General features: G+C 41.9%; 1 protein-coding gene across 3 annotated transcripts in view; it reads right to left on the reverse strand.

Annotated features, from left to right (window-relative positions):
* SNTB1 (syntrophin beta 1) overlaps positions 1-17,144 on the reverse strand; it is a 113,390-nt gene that overhangs the window by 8,127 nt on the left and 88,119 nt on the right. For all 3 annotated transcript variants that reach the window (XM_083864574.1, XM_083864576.1, XM_083864575.1), the window contains exon 4: positions 6,319-6,458. In XM_083864574.1, coding sequence (XP_083720700.1) covers positions 6,319-6,458 — 140 coding nt within the window. The remainder of the gene's footprint in view (positions 1-6,318; positions 6,459-17,144) is intronic.

Genomic DNA, 17,144 nt, shown 5'->3' on the forward strand with positions numbered 1-17,144 from the left:
TGGTGATGGAATCTGGTCCACAGATACAAGTGCTGACTGAGATGAGACAACTGAATCCAACTTCCACGGTGAAGCAGCATTTGCTCTAAAGCTTAAACATCTGCTGTCAAATTCAATGATAAATACTGTGGAGTAAAGTATGAAGCTCTGTAAAATATGTAGATGCCAAAGTAATGTCTTGTACTTACTTTTCCCATAAGGAACCTGTAAAATGCCAAATGTTGCAGTTACTTGTAATCTGAAATTCTTTCGCATTTGTCTGCAATTAACATTTTTTTTGCCCAGCATCAATAGCTGATCTCCTGTGGCCAGGAAAGGTTTGTTCATCTCGGCAAACAAAAATCGCAGGGAATATATTTCAGTGAGAAAATCAATACCTCATAAAAATTAATTCCTCGTTAAATCTGCCCTTTTATGTTGTTTTTTTCCCCTCTAAAAGTATGGACAGTCAACACAGAATTCACTCAGGACATCATCTGAAAAAAATAATCCAGGGGAGATCATCACTCTGAGATTCAGAGACCAACCCTCAGAGGCAAACACAAAATAAAATTTGTCTGAAAAGCTTATTTCTGTCTTGTGCCTTCTGTTTTTCTTTCTACAGGCAAAGTTACTTCATAGGAGTCTATGAAGTATGTGGCATAGTAGAACACTTGTGCTAAAGAATAAAAGATTAGATTAAGCTAATCTACTGAATACTAATTTACCCTCAAATTACTGTTTTGCAACACCAAGAATAGTTGCCTGGCAGGTGACACTGTACAGGTAAGCCACCAAACAGGGATGTTTAGGTAGAAAAGGAAAAAGCAGAAATGAAAGGAAAAGTACAACTTTAGCTTTTCAATTATTGAAACACCAGCCACAGGGCATCTGAAATTTTCCCCAATTCCTTGACAGTCTATGCTGACATTTGGGATGCACGTTGTGGCAAACAGATGCGCTCCTCTTTCATACCCCACTAGAAGGTTTGCAAGATTTGCTCATGCTCAAGTTCACGGCAACTTTTGATTTTGAGCATCACCATTGATTTTATGGTCCTAAGAGCTCCTGGGAAGTGAAACACAGAATATCCTGGTCAGAGATGCCCTGCCCTGTTTGGGCAGGACAAGAAGGGTCATTTTCCCTCTAGAAAAGCTGAGTTAATGCCCCACTCAGCTTTGATGCTCAGGGCCTCCTATCTGTACCATAGGCAGATTTTGCAGCCAGGGACTGAGTGGCAGACAAACAGCCTAAAAAATTCAATTCCCTTTCATTTGGTGTGAGAGGGTGCAAACTCTGAGAGGAAGCTACATCTTGATAATTAAAGCAGAAATCAGGGAACTGAAATCTCCAGTGACATCTGCTGCTGTCTGTCCCTAGCACTCTAGGGTCACCCAGGCAAAGGCACAGCCACTGCTCTCATGCTGCCTTCTGGGCTGTGGAAAAGAGCCTGGAAAATCACATCAAGTTTGACATTAGAAACAAAACTATTCCACCTTTTTTTTTTCCTGCATTCTCCTTTGTGCAGTGCTCCTCAGCTGTACTAAAAATCATTTTTTATTACTTATGTTACTGAATACATAACAAACAGATGGTTCCAATGTTTGATTTCCTTCCAAAACACACGGCACCGACACCCACTCTCACATACCTTCATGCTGTATCCATAGTACTGTATGGTAGGTTTTTTTCAGCATATGGATAGAATGAAGATGTACTATACAAATTAAAGTGTGTGAACACATCCAACATGAACATTGATTCTTGCCTGCTTTTTCTTATTATCTCCTCATTATTAAAAATCCAGCCTCACTATTTAAAAGTGCTTTTCCATCAAACAACTCCAGATCATGGTTTGGAAAGTCATGCACTTAAACATGAACTAGACAAAGGTGCAGGAGGACATTTGATAGTATTTATGCACCAGCTGTCGGTACTCATGTATTTGGGTACACGTCAAAGGATTCCCATGCTTTAATAAAGCTGCATTCATGTGGGCCATTTCATAGAAGGTGTTTTATCCTAAAGACGACAGCGATACTTTAAAAGGCAAAGAATAGCCTTAGAAACCTCACAGAAGGCTTCCCCTCTGTCTCCCTGCCTGCAGGGGAGCGGGTGTGTGTGGTGTGTGCTGCACCCCGAGCCTGGCTCTGGTAATATCAACCAAGCCCTTGAATGTTCCTCTGCTCCGTGGGGATTTCTGGGGGAATCCGTGAGTACCGGAGTGCGGGAACTGATGCCGATCCCCGGCGGCTCCTGCGGGCACCGGCAGAGACACGAGAGGGCAGGAGACGGCCGGGCACGGCCGGGAGTCCCCGCACGGAGCGCACGGAGAGCAGCAGCGGCTGAGAGCGCAGCCCTGGGCACGCTCCCGGCAGCCAGGAGACACTGCTGATCTACTCTCATCTCTCCTTTGTCTCTCTATATTTCAAACACCTTTTAAACTTTATGCTTCGCAAATGAGCGATAGAAAGATGGGTATGTTCTATGATGAAGTGCTGGTAGAGGGTGAGATGCACTGAGACCTGTGTCTCATCCTAATGCTAAGGGAAGAGTTTCAACTATTTACTGCAACAGCCAGACCTAATGGTCTCTTCAGAAAGGACACTGAAACCAGCACTGAAATTCAAAAGAAGCCTTCAGCTGCTCACTTGAGATTTAGCTCAGAAGAGACCACGTACAAGTGCATCAGCACTAGTGCAGCTCAGCTGGTTAAAACAGCACTGCCATCTGACCTTTCCTACAGCACTTTCCTCACTTGGCATTTGAAACCTGCCCTGGAATGGCTGTACTCCTTGGAAAGCTATGCATGGAGGCAGCCACAGCCCCCCTCACTGCCTTGGGAAGACAAGCAGAGAACTTGCACAGCACCTCATACACCTTCTTGGGGCTCTCAGGGCACCCTGTGCTCTCTGCCTGTCCCTCTGCCCACTTGCCCAGATGTCAAATCAGTGCCCAAACTCCTTCCCCATTTTTTCCATTACCTATCGAACTGCTTTAATATTTTCTGGTTACAGACCACAAAAGCTTCTTACCTGATCTTTAATCAGAGCCCAACATGGGCTGCTTTATTTTTTTTTCCCTTTCCTTTCATATCTGGCTATGATAGATAATGGAATTTGATTGCAAACATGTAAGATCTAATTACTTAAGCCCCATTCCCATGCTAGAGGGAGGCACTGTTATTCAGGCATTAGGAAATACTGAAACAGAGATTATGACAAAAAGGTCCTTGGAGTCAGGGCTGTGTGCCAGCTGCTGTGCCTCCCCGTGCAGAGATTTAAAGGAACAACTTAAATCTGATCTCAGTTTTATTTGAGCTATTATTTATATTCTATGCAAAGCTGGAAATACTTTTAGGTCTTAATGGCATCCATAGGTTGTAGGCAAATTTATCAACAAACAAGAAGGGCATATTGAAATTTTGCTGTTAAAGGACTGTGAGAAGATTGTAATCCTTCTACCACTTTCCAATTTTCTCTGCTCATTATGTCTTGGGTAGATTAAGCATGACTCTGTACAGTATCTGGCACTGAAGTTTTCCAGTTTCAGCAGCTTTTCAAATATGCATTAGCTAAGCAAAAATGTTTTCCCAAGGACTCATAAAAATCTGAAGGATGGGAGCAGCTAAGATTACAACATGTGCTCTGCAAACTTTCCAGGTGAAAAGTTCTAAATTGCACTGATCAATGCACAGAGGGGATTAGAAAACTCGTCACAAGGAGGGGAATCACTGACTGAGAATGAACAGTCAATACCAATAGAAAACTGTATGTTTTGCTATAACCATACTCACTGTGGCAGATCATAAAAGCAGGACCCTGCAGGGTTTTAATCAAAATCATCCAAAACAGGAGGTGCAATGGTTTAGGGAATCTGATTTAGGAATTTATGGAATCTGCTGCAAATTCTGTGTAAATATGTTTATTTATCACATTGTGACTCCATTCTGAACACCAAATTCTGTATAGGTGCTGTCTTTTTATCTGGGTGATATTCAGTGATAGTAGTAAAAGAATCACAAAACTAGGGCTGGCATGGTTGTCAGGAGGGCACCCAGCACATCCCCCTTCACAGAGCAGGATTAACTGTGCTTTGTGTCACCCATCCTTCAGTGTCCTCAGTGATGAGGATTGCACACCCTTCCTAGAGAATCCAAACCTCTACCTCACCAATTCCCTGCCACAAGTCCAGTTAACCATGTCCTGTTGGCTTCAGGAGGGATCTAGAAAAGATACTCCCCTGTCCTCCTTGTGTCTTATCTTCATATCTGAAAACTATTGACATGTTTTCCATGGACTTCTCTAGATTAAGCTACTAAGGTTTCTTAAGTATTCCCCTCTTGATAGTATTTCTGTGTTATGTATTTGCACTGCTTTCTTCTAGACCTTCCACAGTTAACTGGCATCTTTTTGGAAGTGCAATGCCTCTCATGAACACGAACCTGAGGCTTTACTCATTCTCTGTAGTTAGATATGATTACTACATCTGCCCAAAATGCAGTACTTCTGCTATAACCCAAGATGATTCTCTTCATTTTCCCCTCTCTAACACCTTAGATTCAAGCAGTTTTATCACAGTGCTCAGGTGCTTCCTGACAGAGCAACTACTTTGTTGCTCATATTCCACACCAAAAATAGCAGGGATGATTATTCCCCAGCACTGAACTTTGCACCTGTTCTTTCTGACAGGTGCAAAGTTCAGTGCAAAGCACCCTGCCTTTCTTACAAACCATCCTGGCTTGCTTTCTTCCCCGTCTGTAAAGACCCTTCAGCAGCCTGACATACGTACTGTGCAACTTCTCATTTTCCCTCTAGCATGAAGACCAATGTTTTTCCACTCAGGAAGGTATCCCATCTGACAAGGAGATGACCATCCCCACCCAAGGCAAGTCTGTCTGCTATCCAATGTGACCTCTTGAGAAAAAGTAATTAAGTAACAGGGCCCAAGATGTGGACTTAGATTGTTTGATACAGTAAATTGGTCTCACTGAGATGGGAGCTGGTGATACTCAGCAAGGAGTTGGCTGGCCCTCTTTACACATGAAGACTTGTGGCCAGGAAGGGGCAGGGTACACTACAAGATACCCAGTCACTTTAAGGAGTATTTGAGCTCATGTAAAAATTACAATCCCCGAAAAAAGGGAGAGGAAATGCATCACTTTCTGCTGGGGTGCTATTGCTTCTGAAACTCTAAGGTGCAGTGACGCAGCTGGACACAGCTGCAATACTTTACCCACCTTTCCCTGGGATTTGTCACCTAGAATTGTCAGCATCCAGCACCATACAATGCAGCAGACTGCAAGCTGCAAAGCTGGTGTTTCTCACCCCAGGGTAACAAAGGGGGAGTCAGAAAGTGGCTTCCCAGGAAGTCTGAAAGCCCCATCATGGGTAGGTGGACTGGGATAATCAATCATCAGCGTAAATACATGAGTTCAATTTTTATTTTTTTAATATAATGACTTAGCAGCAAAGTGTCAGTTCATTTGGGGAGAGACAGAGAACAAAAATTAACTAATGAGAGTGCAGTAAGAGACCCACTGCTTCTGGCCAGGGCAACCAGCCCTTCTGAATGAGAACTTGTTGAAAAGGGTATAATAGAGGCCTGTAGCAAGGCTGAAACAAGGAACAACAGCTCTTTCTCAAGCCCTTTGACCATACTGGCAAACATGATTAAGATTCACATCAAGAAGCACAGATAGTTTCCACTGCATAAAGGCAACCATGGGAAAGCTCTCTCTGAATTAGTGTTAATGGATACCTTCAAAATAATGCAAATGTTTATTTCTAACCTAGATCCAAGAATGTGTCTTTCAAGTTTACCATTTTAAGCTAAAAAAGCCAGGAATTCATTTGCTAGAGCAGGAACAGAAGCTGTGCTGAAAGTGTCTCCATCACATGGAACCCTCCAAAAGGCCCGAACTGGTGGTGCAGTTCTGCCACACCAGAACATTCAACTCAGAGCAACAAGTTCACTTTTTTCCAGCCTGGAGGAGCAGCTGGAAGTCAAAGTGTTTCTGCCAAGCTCACAGGTCTGCACACTGAGATAGGAATCTCAGGAGACTGAGCTCTCAGCTTTTTCAGCACTCCTGCCTCTGTATCCAGGACAAGTGGCCACATCCAAAATCCCAGTTAGTTTCTGGTTGTCAGCCTCCACCAGAACTTGAAACGGAGAAGAGAGGAGTTAAGCTCAGCACATCAGCCCACTGAAGAAGAACCTGCTTCTCCAACCGCAACATTTCAAGTGTGACTACAGCTGTGCACCAGCTATACCCATTCCTGGCTGACTCAGCTGTTCCCACTGCTCCTGAAAGCTGTCATGATAAAAAAGCAAAGGTACCTGGTGGCGAGCAGGGGGTAGGTGTGCACAGGGCTGAACCAGGCTTCCTTCATCCGTGGCATACTCTCATATATTAGGAGGTCTTTCTCTGTCAAAACCACTAACACTGGCTTCCAGTGCTTCTCGTTGTCTCCTGGCACCTGGAAAAGAGCAAAGCCTCAGTCAAACAACAAGAGACAAAGCTACCACCATGCAAGGCCAGATGAGACAAACATGTTGAGTTCTGGGTAAGAAAGTTAACACAAGAGAGTTTTACTTCTCTGGCTTTTTGACATCTCCCACCTGAATTTATAATCAGATGCAGCAGAAATGGAATAAACGTGCAAAGTCATTACTGCTGCCATTTCCAGCCTTCCTTTACTACAGGCTACTCCATAAATGCAATATTGGAAAAACACTGAGGTGGAGCTGGCTGTTAGTTAGCTGTGGTATGCATGAAAGGACCTTAAATGTGTATTTATAAGGTGCACTATTCATGTGTAGCTGGCACATTAACCTGAGTCCTGGACACTGCTGCTGCTGTTTCTGTTTAAAAAAGGTGCAATATCATCACTATTAAAGAAGAGTTATAGGTAGCAAAAGCTAGTGGCTTGGGAGTAGATGCTTTTTTTCCTCAGCTATTCACTTTTTTTTTTTTTTTTTTGCTTCTCCTTCCTTCATACCATTCTTCCAGTTTTAGAAATGCCTTTATAAAGAGATCCAACCTAAATGGGGGTTGATCTCAAGCATAGACTTGTAATGGATGGATCTGCCTTCACATTTCAAACCTTTCTGTCAAAGATGTTAAAGACCGGAGCATCAGAGCCCTTTACTGGCTGCAGAATCCAGATGTGGAATTATATTCTTTTATATTCTGCAGATTAGATGTGTGATGCCCATATGGAAACACAATTATTGTTACGAGAACTAAGTATGGATCCTGGTTTTTACTTTTTCCACTCTGGCAGCATGGAAGTGTCTTAAAATAGTTGGGAATATGAAAGGACCTTTGTTCCAAGTAAGAATGAAGCTCTTTCACTGACAAACTAATCATTTTCCTTTTGGTGCACGTGAAGAAAAAGAAACACTGGTCCACAGTAACACTCACAACAGCCGTGCTTTCAAACACAAACATCTTGGCTGGGTACTAAAAGGAATTAAACAAATTCTGAAATTCACCACAGAATCTGCTTTTCTTCATGACTCCTCCACTAAAACCTCTTCTGGGCTAGAGAAGCAGCTGTCTGTGCTGTTCTGTGGTTGATGCCAGCCTACTTGCCATGGGCATGTGTCACTGGGCACATTGTTGGGTGGAGAAACATAAAAGGGATCAAAGTTTGGCCAGGCTGGGAGTGGCACACCCAGGTATGATAATTCAGAACCACACTTGAAACTCTTGTATTTTATACAAAGACAGGCTCCCACAAATTTTTAAACTTTAAATAGCTTTCAAGATTGATGTAACACACCTTTATATCAGAACACCAATGCCCAAAAGCAGATCTTAAACTAAGACTTTTGGCTTGTGTAATTTTTAAGATGTATTTCTCCCTCTTAACTAAGCTTTTCCAATAATCATATTCCTGTTTACAGCATTATTTGCTCATTGGTTTTTTGTGTCTCATGAAGTCATAAAGAGTTCATCCTTTCAATTTCTACAGAAGCATTAATACTTATTTACAATTTTCTTGTGGTGACTGTTTCTTGAAACACAGTCTTTCATTTTTTAATAGGGCTGAATAGAGAAGCCACATAATTAACACATCTATTGCTACACGCATGAAAGAATGCAAAATCCAGAGTTCTCACAGTCCACATACCATGAAAATATTCACATGGGCAAAAAGCATCCTCAGCTTCTTAGTACCACAGCTATTAACTAGAGTTAACAGCCCAGTTCCTAGCGTAGAAAGACTTTAGTACAAACTTTTGAAGATTTCCAGAAAAGAAGAAGGAAGATAAATGTGAAATCTCTGTCACTACAAGCAATCTAAAGATTATGGGAAGCTGTTCACAGCTTTTCTGCAGAACCATCCTGCCTGTGTAGCATTTTCAATCACATGTTTTGCTATCAGGTGGCCAGTCAGTCAACAGTGACTTCAGAAACTTTGGGAAACACTGTTCCTGTAAAGCAACTACAAGAAAGAGAACAGAACTGATTTTGCCAGCTGGTCCCACAACTCTTTGCTGGACAGCTTTAAATGTTAGGAGACAGAATTTCCAGCATGAATCCTGAAGTTAATGACCTGCACTGTGAAGCCCACAGCTTTGCCCCACTCCTTCCCAACAGCAGGGTGACTGTGGGGAAGATGTGCCTTGGTCATAAGGTATTGAAGATTTTTTCTCAAGAATAAGTGACTTTACACTACCTGTCCTTTTAGGATGCATCCCTTGTTTGTAGGGTGTGTATTGGGAAGAGGAGAGGAGGCAAGTGATGTTGGCCTGTGTGCGGCTCTGAAGCCCTCCCCAGTGAGAAGGGCCATGCAGTACACACACTTTCAAGCACAGTTTTTAATCTTTACAGGGACCATAGCTGGCTCACTGATGAGGAATGCTGGTAAAAGCAACACTTCTGCTATTTCAGACCTGAAGAAGGATTTGTGTGCCCGAAAGCCTGTCTGTTTTTTCCCAACTCTAACAGCTGATCTAATAAAAGATACTGCCTTTCCTTAAAAACCTCGAATTGCATCACTGTTCCCTTATTTTGTAGGGTTTGGATCAGGCTGTAACAGCTGATGCCATGCTGTTCAACAGGCAGTTGGCACTTCTGGAAAGTGTCAAAGAGAACATGCTGTCCTGTAAATAGTAATAGCAAATTTTACAAAGGAAGAAGAGAGGCTGCAAATACACCATTAGCCTACAGAGCACATTCATCACAAATCAGCAGGGGAAATTAATCTAGATCAACAAGTGTCACACCAAGCATGGGTATAACAGCAAATTACAAAACAGAAGTGAGAAACATGCTGCTTATGGGCAGCTAAGTGAAGGATTTGTTCAAGTTTTAAAGGTTTTAATATCTGACATACCATAAAGATAACATGAAATGACTGTGTAAAAGTAAACTTAAATATAATTTAAGATATATTTTAGAGACACGGTTTTAGATAATGATTAGGGCCAGCTCCTTAGCCAGAATTTTGCAGAATTCTGGCACTTGCACTACAATTTCTTTGCTCCAGTTCCCACTTGGACATGTACAATTCAAAGTGCATTGATCCGTGTTGCAGACAAATAACATCACCATCCACTCTAAAAAAACTTTTCAAACTCAACCCTTTTTCAAAGTCAAAATTGTTAGATCAACTCTAGATGAACTACAGAAAAGAAAAGTCAGGACTCCATGACAAAATGAATCAGCAAATATTTTGCTGATGTTCTGGGCACTGCTCAAGTACCTCCAAGCAACAGGTACCAGTGTTCCTTGTATTTGCCACAGGGGTCACTGCTTATATTCCCAGGTGAAATTCCACTTCAAGCCAATGAAGCTGTAAATGTTTATACTAGAAACAAACTTGATTTTTTTTTTTTTTTTTTTTTTTTTTTTTTTTTTTTTTTTTTTTTTTTTTGTTTCTTAGACATACTGTGCCCCTATATCAAAGTCTTAAAACACAAACTTGAAAAGGGAGAACATTTTCTAAGAAAATAACCCAAGTGCAGCGAAGAATCATTTTTGCTACTCCAAACCTCTTTGTTCCTCATTTACTCACCCCATTAAGTGAAAACACCACTTTTTCCCATATGCACTTCTTTGGTTTACCTTTCCAAATTCAGAAAATATTTCATGTGCTGCAGGGATAAAATCTAATTATATTTTTTTGTGTATTGTGTATATGATGGCTGAGCCTGGGACAACACCAGAGGAGACCTGTGTTCGCAACTTGCTCAGACACAGACTCCCCCTGCAGAGTCAGAGGAAATTCCGTGTTTCCACACAGACACTGCAGTCTCTGCTCCTGTGACACACACAGTGGGAACGGATGTGGGGGGACACAAAATATGTGCAAGAACAGGGAGAGTTGCCCATCAGCCTTTGGCTGGCACAGCCATGCCTCAGTGCAGGACACTGGTGGCACACACACGGCTGGGACATGCCAGACCTCACAGCACCCAGGACATGCCTGAGCTCTGGCTGCCTTCAGATGCCTTTGCAGTGCCAGGCTTTGCTTTGGGACCCGATCTGTGGTGTCAAGGACTGACTGCCAGTGGTGACACAAGCTCCACACTACCTGTACGGCTGCTCTGCTCCTGCTGCTCTTCTGGCCACTGCTCACAATGTACCCTTAAGGAGTAACTGCCCCAGTACACTGTGGTGTTTCAAAGGAGCCAGGTTGTTTTGCCTGAAGTGATGGGGGACTCCTGGTCCCTCCAGTGGTTATCACAGCTTCCAAACCTTTAACAGTTTTCACATATAATTAGTTGCCATAAAAACAATGGGCATCTCAATAGAGATAAATCCTTTTACAAACAGTTTGGACCTTTGCTCTTTCATCTGCCGAGTCTCCTTTTCAAAAGGTTTTTCTTTGAATTTCAGTTATTCAAAATTCAGACTGTCAGGAATGGATGAAAAAATACTTTTGATCTGTAAGACTTACAGATAATTAAATTAGAGGCCTTGGTCTACTCTGAAAAGCTGTTTTATATTTTTGTTACCTAAAAAATTCAATTCAATGACATTTTAATTACATTCCCTGTTTAGTAAACAAATTATAAACTGCCAGTAGACTCCATTGCAGCAAGTATCCAAAATGTGTCTTTTCAGAGACTACTGCGAAGGAAGCAAGTTTATGTTTATAGTAAGTGGTTTGTTTAACCCCCTTTTTCCAACACCTCCTCCTAAATCCCACAACTACACTATCCTCTTAACTGAGCACAGGAGGAGGAACCAAGAAAAAAATTTTCTTGCTATTTTACCTCTTCCTTAAAATCTCTCTGTGCTGACAAGCCAGATTTGACACAGGCTGGGATACGTTCTGCTACGTATTTCTTGCCTTTTCATTGTCTTTTGATGAAGGGTTACATCAATGTTCAGAATAAATTTGATTAATTTACAGAAACCCACTTGTCAGTTCCTGAAAATAACAGCTGGGACTGAAAAGGGTTTTTGCAAGATGAACAGCAGGGATGCAGAAATACATCCTGCAAGCCCCAGCATAGGCAACAACGCTGATATTTGTGTGAGCTCATTTGATGGGATGCAATTTGGGATGCAGGAGTGGGTGTAAGTGACAGCCGTAGGCAGGGGTAGCAACACCTCCCATACCACAGGGGGATGAGATGTGTTTTGCTGCTAAACTTTGTCATTTTAAACAATAAATAATGTGCACGTTGTTTAGGATTTTTAAAAAAGCTAATGAAAACGTGTCTGGGTTTTTTTTTCCCCTTCTTTTTTTTGACCTCAGTGCTGGCTCAAAGGTGGCTTGTGCCGTTATCAGATCTGGATTAAAGTCAATGTGCACATGGAAATCCCCCAAAGGGCACAACACTGCCTCCTGTGAGCAGTGAGCAGTGATGGGCGAGCGAGGCAGGCGCCTGGCCAAGGCACCAGTGCTGTACAAGCAGCCAGAGCCAGGCAGGTCAGGGGGAATCACAGCAGGGACCACACTGACCCAAGTCCTGCAGTACCCTGAGCAGAGCCCAGGAATGCACTGACAGCCTCGGTGACAGGCCCTGCTGAGCATGGACAACACACTCATTCTCAAGACAGGTCTGTTCAAGTCTGAACTCCTTCTCATTATCCTTTAAAACGACAGGACACAAGCCAACTTTTGCCAAAATGAACACAGTCAAACACATCAACACAGCAATATGTTCAAACAATGTCCTTACTCTCTAGACTAATGGGATTTTCAAACAGCTCTGGCTCATATCCAAAGACCTCTAAATGCAAGAAAAGTACCTAAGTGCTGTGAACTCACCCATGCAAGAATGGCAGGTGATCTGAGACCTTTCCTACAGACAAACAGGAATGCCTGATCCTAATTCTGCTATAGAGATTTGTTCCAGAGTTTGGTGAAGTCAGCTGGAATTTTTCTAATAACCCTTTGGACCATGCCTTTAGGAAACCAGCCTGGAAGATTCCATGTCTTCCAAACTACAGAGAAGATGGAGCCAAATTCTTCTTGGAGGTGAACTGGAAGAAGATGTCATTCAATATACAAAAATTGAAGCAAAGGGAATTTTGATTTGATATTCAGAGAAGCCTTTTCCCTGTGTTATGGTGCTCCAATACTGGGACAGACTGTGAATAGCCACTCCTCAAGTTACTCACAACATGACTAGGCAAGGGTCTGAGCAAGCTGGTCCACCTGGGTCTACTTAGAGCAGAGGGGTTGAAACCCTTTCAACCTGTATTGTCCTGTGAATCTATGAAATACCAGAAAAAAACTGAAGAAGTCTAGATTTGGATCAGAGAGTCATCATATGGATTGCCCCTGAGTTAATGTTGGTTGTATAATTATTCTGTTCACACACAATTTTTCATGCATGTGTTCCATGAATGCTGCATCAATGTCAATGCAGTAGAAATACAAAATAGTTATCACTGCTAAAGGGTTTGCAGCATGATTTGCCTTGAGCCTTAAATCCTCTAGAGCTGTATAAGAAGTGCATCCTTGATCCTTCTATCTTTATGGAGTCTAACACTCTGCATTTCCATTGCAGCAGATTAAAGATAAGAAACATAAGGGAGTGAAAAATCCAGCATCACCTAAACTTTACTCACTTTACCTTAAGTAAAAATGTATTAGACAATAACATGAGAAAAGTTTAAAATCTGTGTTGTCTTGGGATCCACAGAAACTGATTAAATAAATACACAGAAATCCATGTCCAGGGGACTCAAAAAGGGACAAAATGGTAATTAATCTATTTTTGAAATCTCAATCATGACCCACAATTCTTCTGCTATGCATGATTTGAAGATCCATAAGTAAGAGCTAGCCTTCAGTGATACAGGGGATTCTAACTTCCTGATAATGTCAGGAATCTTTCCAGGGAAAACCAAACAGGCAGTATCCACAGGAGATGGCAAATGCCCCACACCATTTGTTAGGACACTGATTGCTTTTCATCTTACTTAAGGTGACCATTGTGATTTAAGAAGTATGCTGGTGCTTCCTGGGTAAAACACATTTTCTTCTATAGCAGTGACTTCAGACCATGACAGCACTGTGTGAAATTAGAGTAGTGGTAATTTATGATAGCAAAGCTTTGCAAATAGCAAAGGTCCACTCCTGAAATGATAGTGTTGAACCAAATTACTTCTGTAGAAAAACCTGCACTTTGCTATCTTTTCTTGTTCTCATTTCTATTGCTTCTCAGAAATTGCCAGGGGAGAACAGGGAAGGTAAGAGGACATTTCATCACTCAAGGGCAGTGGCCAACCTGTAAGTCACACAGACAGATGCAAGTCAGACACACAGGAGGGTCAGCACAGCTCCACTGGCCACTGAGGCTGATCAGGAGATAGTGGACAGCTAAAGTTCAACTGACCTTCAAAGACAACTTGACTGGGAACAAACCTGGACTGGAAGAGCTCACATTTTTAGTAATGCTTGTTAAAAGAGGCACAGGGGAGGGAGGACTAAAGGGAGGGAAAGACCATTAACCCCAGGCTTTTGTAATCAGTTATACTGATTGAACAAATTAATGGAAAGCCTGCAGAGTGGGTCTGAGCACAAACCTGCTATTTATAAGGAAAACCTCTATCGGGTTTGCTATTTATAAGCAAAAAACTCTGTAAAAGTGGAGGCCATCACAAGTACTTACCTCCATGACCTGTCAGCAACTGTTTGATCTACCAGCACCAGTGTTTCACACAGCAATCTATCTCTCTCCAGCACGCTCACAAGCACACATTCAGGATAGAAGTGAAGATGCTATAAGCAGACACCTTTGAATCTGTTGTGTGTACATGCATAACTTATTTGTGAGGTCTGGGCTTTTTACACTGCACGTGAGAGTGGCTGTAAACTTGCTTTCTGAACTATGTCTCATGAACATATCACCAAAAAGCTGCTGACAGCAGCTGTCTGAAGTTTAATAAATATTTAAATAAAAATCATAAAATTAAAAGGTGGTAGAAACTGTACTTCTAAGATGCGGCTTAGTTTTGGGAGAGGTGAGCATCTTTTTTGTCCCCAAAATAATCATTGGACCACAAAGCACTAAAAACCTAGTGCTAGGGGAAAAAACTGTACTTCCCTTTAAAATGGAGCAGTCTGCTTCCTCCAGTAAGCCAGACTTGCCCTGTGAAAAGCCAAGAAGGAGCACAGCACAGTTGTGGGTCTTCTGTTTCAGTCCATGGAGCTATTTTGCACATCAGGGTCAGCCACAGAAGGAAAGGGATTCTACTTTATGTTGGAGGCTTTGGAAGCTCTACCACATCTCCTGTGCAACTGCCCAAGAACAGATATTGTCACTCAGTGGTGGGGAAAACAGGTATGCTCCAGGATACCAGGAACAGCCACTGATCCCTGCTATGCCCTGCAGGTTACTGTGTGCTGGAGCTGTGCTGTGAGTAGTGTGTTCTATTCAAGCCAAGGTGAAGCACTCTTTGCAGGGAGTACATCATCATCAGTGGGGCATATTGGTAATTGTACAAGAGCAGAATCCATGTGCAGACACCATAGTTTCAGCTCACTGTCCCTGAAGGGTCTGTACTTTGTAATTGACTCTGACCTCTGCTGACTGAATAGGTTTCACATTGAGATAAAGGAGTAATTATACCTGTTGCCTCGAAAGATACAAGCGTGTCATCTTTCAATCCAGAAAAAGTGTATGGATTTCTAACTATCAGCTCAAGAACAGTTTTCAACAGCATCCAATCAAATGTTAATGCTGGAGGTGGACTTTTGATTGAAAGCAGCTTGCAGTTTGTAATGATGGCTGAAACATGAAAAATGCAATTTGAAATTATTACAGTGTCTATTTGGTGAAAGACAGGTAATCATCAATGTCTACATTAAAACTACAGTGACTGAAATCTGTCCCAGGAGATGTTCTGAGCCTTTGTCTACTACATTGTCTTCCCTAATATTCCCTAATGGCCCATCATGACTGGTACCTTTTGAAGACTGACAGATTTGACTACTTTACTCAAGGGTCATAATAAATTACAAGTGCTGGAAGAAAAAATAGTAGGGGAGCAATACAGAGAGAACAAGACGTTTCATTCTCATTGTTATTATGTTGTCTGAAGGACAATCCAGAATACTGTGTCATTTCAGTCTGTGTGTCATTGATCAATATTCAGTAATACTGATAGACTGCAATGCATCTAATGACCTCGAGTAAATGAATTCACTACAAGCCTGGCACAAAAATGCGCTACCTCCAAAAAACAATTAAAATCTGTATGCTATTCTTCATCAACTGGAATTTGGAGCATGCTGAGAAATATCTGGAAGCCTTATTTAAAAAAGCAAAAATTCAATTAGAAATCTTAATAATTTCACTTAATTTTGAAAGACTGTGGAGCAGCCACAGACGTCTGAAAAATCTGGTGAAAATTAGTCACAATTCAAAATTCAAATCTACTTACTAAATTTATCACAAAAAAGTTATACTTGTCTTTTTTTCTAATTCATTTATTTACTTAGCTGTCAGCTTCAAAGCCAAATTTTTTTAAATGGTTACAAAGTCTGTACCTCCATTATCACAACAACAGACCTCCACAAGCTATCTAAGAAACTTAAGCAACATACCTGTTTTGTTTCCCTTTTTTTTTTTTGGGGGGGGGGGGAGGAGGAGAAAAATTAAACATACACTTTTAAATTTGATTTATCATATTCAACATTTTCTGATGGGCAGGATTATTTTTTTTCCCCAGACAGCTGGGAGAACAACCAGCAGGTCCTCCTGGTGGATCTTGGCACCAGTGGATCCCAGGGTGCCAGTAAGTTAAGAAATGAACAGCTATTCCATTCGATATCCAATTCATTTTCTTTCACTACTTAATTAAGACAAAACTGAATTTAAAATCTTTGCCCTTTCGGAGAGTTCTGTTTAATTTGAGATTTGTTAGTTTTCTAAGGAATCTGTACAGAAGACAAATTGTACCCAACCAAAAGTGCCACTTTCCCCACTGAAAAACTGAGAATATAATTTTTCTGCCTCCAAGAAAGAAGGCAGAAATCAATCCAAGCTAACCACTGGTTCAGAAATATGAATGCTCAGATTCATAGAAAGAGAGCTGAAGATACAATCACAGAATCATTGAATTGTTTTAGTTGGAGAAGCCCTCTAAGAGCATCGGCTCACACCATTAGCCCAGTTCAAGGGGCTTGGTACTCAAAGAACAACTGGTCTTACCATTAAAGACTGAGACAAAGAAGGCTTTAAATACCTCAGCTGCTTCCTCATTCTTTGTTACTATGTGTTTCCCCACCTCCAATAAGGGCTGGAGATTCTCCTTAGTCTTCCTTTTTTTGCTGATGTGTTTATAGGAATATTTTTTCATGTCTTTTACCACAGCACCCAGGTTAGGTTCTACATGGGCTTTCACCCTTGTAGTTTTCCCCCTGCATAACTTCACAACATCCTTGTAGTCTTCCTGAGTTCCCCATCCTGTCTTCCAAAGGTCATAAACTCTCCTTTTTGTCCTGAGTTCCAGCCAAAGCTTCCCATTCAGCCAGGCTCATCTCCATCCCCACCACCTGCTCATTTTTCAGCAAACAGGGAGGGTCTGCTCCTGTGCCTTTAGGATTTCCTTCTGAACACTGCCCAGCCCTTCCTGGACTCCCCTGCCCTTCAGGAGTGCTTCCCAAGGGGTTCTCTGAACCAGTCTCCCTAACAGATGAAAGTCTGCCCTCCAAAAACCCATGCTATTGGTTTTGCTGACCCCC

This window comes from Zosterops lateralis (assembly GCF_965231275.1).
Source record: "Zosterops lateralis genome assembly, chromosome: 1".
Taxonomy (NCBI): domain Eukaryota; kingdom Metazoa; phylum Chordata; class Aves; order Passeriformes; family Zosteropidae; genus Zosterops; species Zosterops lateralis.